General features: G+C 41.6%; 1 protein-coding gene across 1 annotated transcript in view; it reads left to right on the forward strand.

The window, feature by feature from the left end:
• The window catches only part of LOC115224326 (transducin beta-like protein 2), a 40,011-nt gene extending 34,386 nt beyond the window's left edge, over positions 1–5,625 (forward strand). Inside the window, exons 10-11 of the mRNA XM_029795186.2 lie at positions 555–741; positions 5,365–5,625. Coding sequence (XP_029651046.1) covers positions 555–741; positions 5,365–5,401 — 224 coding nt within the window. The 3' untranslated portion in view covers positions 5,402–5,625. The remainder of the gene's footprint in view (positions 1–554; positions 742–5,364) is intronic.
• The last annotated feature ends 375 nt before the right edge of the window (positions 5,626–6,000 follow it).

Raw genomic sequence — 6,000 nt, forward strand, 5'->3', positions numbered from 1 at the left:
TATATATATATATATATATATATATATATAGGTGCAGGAGTGGCTGTGTGGTAAGTAACTTGCTAACCAACCACATGGTTCCGGGTTCAGTTCCACTGTGTGGCATCTTGGGCAAGTGTCTTCTGCTATAGCCCTGGGCCGACCAAAGCCTTGTGAGTGGATTTGGTAGACGGAAACTGAAAGAAGCCTGTCGTATATATATATATGTGTGTGTTTGTGTGTCTGTGTTTGTCCCCCTAGCATTGCTTGACAACCGATGCTGGTGTGTTTACATCCCCGTCATTTAGCGGTTCGGCAAAGGAGACCGATAGAATAAGTACTGGGCTTACAAAGAATAAGTCCTGGGGTCAATTTGCTTGACTAAAGGCGGTGCTCCAGCATGGCCACAGTCACATGACTGAAACATATAAAAGAGTATAAGAGTATATATATATATAGTTTACAGTTCTGTTATATATAGGTTCAACATAAAAAAGTATTCCTCATTCTTTTATTAAATCTGACATCAAACCACTGCTTCCTAAATGTTTTTTTTTTTCTTTCTTCCCTGCTAGGTTCAGTTGAAGGAATTCGGTTTGACAGCAACTCTAAATATTTTGTCTCTATTGGAGACAGACATGTTCTTATATTCAACAACATCACTGGCTACAGGGCTGCAATTGAAGAACTCAATGATAAACTCAACCAAACAAACTCTAACGCAGTTACAGAACGGATTAAAGAACAGATTCAAGAAGCTAAGTATGTATTCCAGCCATTCTTTATATCTGGTTAAACACCACCTTCTGAGTGGTTTTTCTTCTAGTTTACATAATGGCATGTTTATCATCATTGTTTTTACATATGTTTTCCATGCTGGCATGGGTTAGAGAGAACTTTTTGAGGCAGTGTTTCACAGCCATATATCTTACCCGGTACCCATCCTTTTTGCAGAGGCATAACTAGAGTGTGTGCCACCCACAGTAGTCCTTGCATTTGCCACCATCCTCCCAGGGCCTATTCAGGTTTACCTGTAGCGCCGCCCCGACTGGCCTCGTGCCGGTGGCACGTAAAAAGCACCATCCGTTCGTGACCGTTGCCAGCCTCACCTGGCCCTTGTGCCGGTGGCACATAAAAAGCACCATCTGATCGTGGCCGTTTGCCAGACTCGTCTGGCACCTGTGCCGGTGGCACGTAAAAAGCACCCACTACACTCATGGAGTGGTTGGCATTAGGAAGGGCATCCAGCTGTAGAAACACTGCCAGATCAGACTGGGCCTGGCGCAGCCTTCTGGCTTCCCAGACCCCAGTTGAACTGTTCAGCCCATGCCAGCATGGAAAGCGGACGCTAAACGATGATGATGATGATGATGAGAGTAGACCAAAAAGTATTGCCCTCCTCCCCATCCCATAAAAGCATTACCAAGACAGGAATGCTTTTGATCATAGTTCTGCTCAATCAGGCCTCACTTGGATTTAAATAACAGCATTTCAGCTGTGACCATTCTCTCAGAAACTTCATTGTCTAATGCAGTAGTTCTCCACCGGAATCTATAAGAACCTTTGGGGAATCCATATAAGATTCTGTTGTTAAAATTTATCTGCAATGAATTTGTTAATCTTCTACAATTCACAAAATATTTTAACCATTTTTTTTTTATTACAACTCCTAATAACATTTAATAATAAAAATATTATTATATGATTTTTTTTTAAACATCAAATGGCTTGGAGTTCTCCATCCAAGTAAATTAGGAATTAAAGGGCTCCATAGATAAAATCATTTGAGAAAACATTGGTCTGATGTGTCCTTTGGCAGCTATTTCTAGCAGAATGAGTGATCATGTCGAGACTCCACTTAAATGTCTGTCGCTTTCCCTCCCCGCTTTTGTTTGCTTTGTTGTAATCTCTCATTTGTTGATCAAATAGTTGTATGATGTCTTACAAGGTGCAGGAGTGGCTGTGTGGTAAGTAGCTTGTTTACCAACCACAACAAATCAAAATAGATGAACATCAATGGAATTTGTATCTTTGTGGTACCAGTGCCGGTGGCACACAAGAAAACCATCCGAACGTGGCCGTAGCCAGTACCGCATCGACTGGCCTCCGTACTGTGGGCACGTAACAAACACCATCCGATCGTGGCCGTTCGCCAGCCTCATCTGGCACCTGTGTCGGTGGCACGTAAAAACACCATCCGAGCGTGGCCGTCGGCCAGCCTCGTCTGGCACCTGTGTCGGTGGCACATTAAAAACACCATCCGAGCGTGGCCGTTCGCCAGCCTCGTCTGGCACCTGCGTCGGTGGCACATAAAATCACCCACTACACTCTCGGAGTGGTTGGCGTTAGGAAGGGCATCCAGCTGTAGAAACACTGCCAGATCTGACTGGCCTGGTGCAGCCTTCGGGCTCCCCAGACCCCAGTTGAACCGTCCAACCCATGCTAGCATGGAAAACGGACGCTAAATGATGATGATGGTTCCAGGTTCAGTCCCACTGCGTAGCACCTTGGGCAAGTGTCTTCTGCTATAGCCCCGGGCCGACCAATGCCTTGTGAGTGGATTTGGTAGACGGAAACTGAAAAGAAGCCCGTCGTATATATGTATATATATATATGTATGTGTGTGTGTCTGTGTTTGTCCCCCTAGCATTGCTTGACAACCAATGCTGGTGTGTTTATGTCGCCGTCACTTAGCGGTTCGGCAAAAGAGACCGATAGAATAAGTACTGGGCTTACAAAAGAATAAGTCCCGGTGTCGAATTGCTCGATTAAAAGCGGTGCTCCAGCATGGCCGCAGTCAAATGACTGAAACAAGTAAAAGAGTAAAGTGTAAGCATCAGACTTTACACTTGGTATTTTAAATCCTGCCACAGTCAACTTGGTTTTTCCATCTTTCTCTGAAATTAATAAAACGTGTGTGTGTGTGTGTGTGTGTTGATATTGGTAGTAAATCAATATCATATACATGTTAGAAATCAATATTTGTAGAACAATAACCATGAAGTTACGGTATTGAACTATCGATTGTTGTCTCTTTTATTCTTTTAAGTCATTTAATATTATACCACGAAGCAAATACGGCCATAAATAATAGCTTGTAATATACTAGATTATAAAAAAAAACACTTGGATGGATAAGAAAGCCAAAGGCTACCTACAGTTCTTTGAGCCACATATCTTAAACTAGCAGCGTTGCCCGGGTATGTAAGAGCCCCTAGTAGGTAACGACTAATACCAATCTAGTCCTTTCCCTCTAATTTCCTGCCAATTTGTGAAAGATATTGTCGAAAATATGTCATCTTGAATTTGAACACAATTTCCCAAAATGACATGATTTTATCGATTTTTTCTGATGGTAAGGTATTGCATGGAAAACTAACATCAGAATTAAGTTTCTTAGGGTAACGTTAGGTTTCACCATGAGTTTGGTGAAAATCGATTGCAAGTTGCGAAAACTACAACAGAAAATGTGTTGCATATAAAAAGCTTAGATTCTCGACCCCATGTCGAACTTATCGATTGTTTTCAGAACTGGGGGAACTTTTCAAAATTTTCGCTGTGTTAGTTTTGTATTATGACATTGGGCTATGTGTGTGTCAAGTTTCATCAGAATCGGTTGAAAGCTGTGGTCAGGGTGAGGGTACAACCTGACAGACACACAGACAGACAAACTGCCGTTTATATAGAGAGAGATGACTATAAATTTCTCAATGATTGTGGTGAAGCACAACGTTCGAACGTTGGGCCTCACGGAAGCGATGACAATTGACCGAGACCTTTGGAGATATGCTGTGCTTGAGAAGACCCAGCAAGCCAAGTGAGACCATAATGATGGCCTATGCCAAGTGCAGCATATCTGGTCCAAATACTCTATCTGTTTTATGTCCAAACTGAGCAGATTTGGCCTCTCACACCAACCCTGCAATGTCATTCTAAAAATAAGTAATCACCTCACAATAATCTCAAAGCTATGAGATAATGCATGATTAATTCAAAACTATGTGAATCAATAAGCATTATATTTGACAAAGTAACCTGAATGCCGCCGCCGTGGTGATCTCATTCTCGCTCACAACATCATAAGCGGAAAGTGTAACCTCTCGAAAGAGCTGTTCTTCACTCCTGCTCCAGAGCGTCGGCTGCGGGGTCATTCCGAAAAGCTCTACCTGTGATGATTTCATCTCAATCGAAGGAGAGGAGCTTTCTCCGTCCGGGTTGCGGATCCGTGGAACAAGCTGCCAGACGAGATGGTGAAGATGCCGACGACCGCTTTGTTCAAAGTCTCCCTTGACCTCAAGTGGCCTGAACTCTTTACATGAACACCACCCTGTACTTAACTCCATGTCCCCCTACATGGCCTTGCTATTTGCTTTTGAGCCAAAAATTAACTAACTAACTAACTAACTAACTAACTAAAGGGTTAAAACTAGTCATGTCTGGCCCAAATATTCTGTTTTATGTTCAAACCAAAAAGATCCAGCCTATCACACCTACAATGTCATTCTCAAAATAAACCATCACATCACTGAAATCTTGGAGCTACAACATAATGTATGATTATGTATGATACATAATGTATGTGAATAAATAAGCATTACATTTGACAGTGGTGAAGGCACATGGCTCAGTGGTTAGAGCGTCGAGCTTACGATCGTGAGGTTGTGAGTTTGAATCCCAGCTGGGTTGCGTGTTGTGTCCTTGAGCAAGATACTTTATTTCATGTTGCTTTCAGTTCACTCAGCTGTAGAAATGAGTTGCGACGTCACAGGTGCCAAACTGTATCAGCTCCTTTGCCTTTCCCTTGGATAACACTGGTGGTGTGGAGAGAGGAGGTTGGTATGCATGGGCGACTGCTGGTCTCCCATAAACAACCTTGCCTGAACTTGTGCCTCGGAAGGTAACTTCCTAGGTGTAATCTCATGGTCATTCTCAATGAAAGGGGGTCTTTGTGAGTTTGATTCCCAGGCTGGGCTGTGTGATGTGTTCTTGAGCAAGACACTTTATTTCACATTGCCCCAGTTCACTCAGCTGTAGAAATGAGCTGCAACGTCTCAGGTGCCAAGCTGTATTGGCCTTTGCCTTTCCCTTGGATAACATCAGTGGTGTGGAGAGAGGAGGCTGGTATGCATGGGTGACTGCTGGTCTTCCATAAACAACCTTTCCCAGACTTGTGCCTCGGAGGGTAACTCTCTAGGTGCACTCCCACGGTCAGTCATGACCAAAGGGGGCCTCAAACATTTGACAGTGTAATCTGCATGTTAAAGGGTTTTAAAAGGGCTGAAAGTTGTAATTCACTCCAACATAAACCATTTAAAATGATTTTACTTATACCTTATTTATTGTTTGTTTTATCTTGTCTTTTAATGTCTCTGCGTCTTCTTTCAGTGATGCATTGCAAGAAATTCTTCCGAAATCATCGTGAATATGGAGATAGTTTGAGACTGAGTACAATGAAACATTGCTGATAAAAAAGACAAATAAAAATCAAATCAACCATTCTGTCTCAGGGAGCTGCTGATAGATCCATGTTCAACACCATTCAAATTATTTTATAACCCAACCACCCACCCACCCTCACCACCTTGCAATTGTATTCAACTACACATTGCTGTGCAATTTTTCCAATAAAAAATAATTGATTTTCAATGTTTTTGCTTAATTCTTTTTATCTTTGTAAAAATTATGCATGTACACACACTCAATTACAAACAGTTCTCTTTAAGTTTATATTGACTGATATTTGTGTGTGTGTGTGTGTGATGACAGCAAGCAAGCTGAAACATCAAGTTTGCTGTCAACGTTCTCCTTGTAAAATTTTAATAAACATATACTCAAGTACAAAGTATTGAGGAACCCTTTAGTTTACATTATTTTTATATATAACTTGGCATAAAAACAACAATATATATATATATATATATATAGGAATAAAATTTATATATAAAGAAACAAGAACGTGAAATACACAAAGGGACGAACACAGAAAACAGACTGCTCATTCGAAACCTTTAATCTTCAGTC

The sequence above is a fragment of the Octopus sinensis genome, linkage group LG25, assembly GCF_006345805.1.
Source record: "Octopus sinensis linkage group LG25, ASM634580v1, whole genome shotgun sequence".
Taxonomy (NCBI): domain Eukaryota; kingdom Metazoa; phylum Mollusca; class Cephalopoda; order Octopoda; family Octopodidae; genus Octopus; species Octopus sinensis.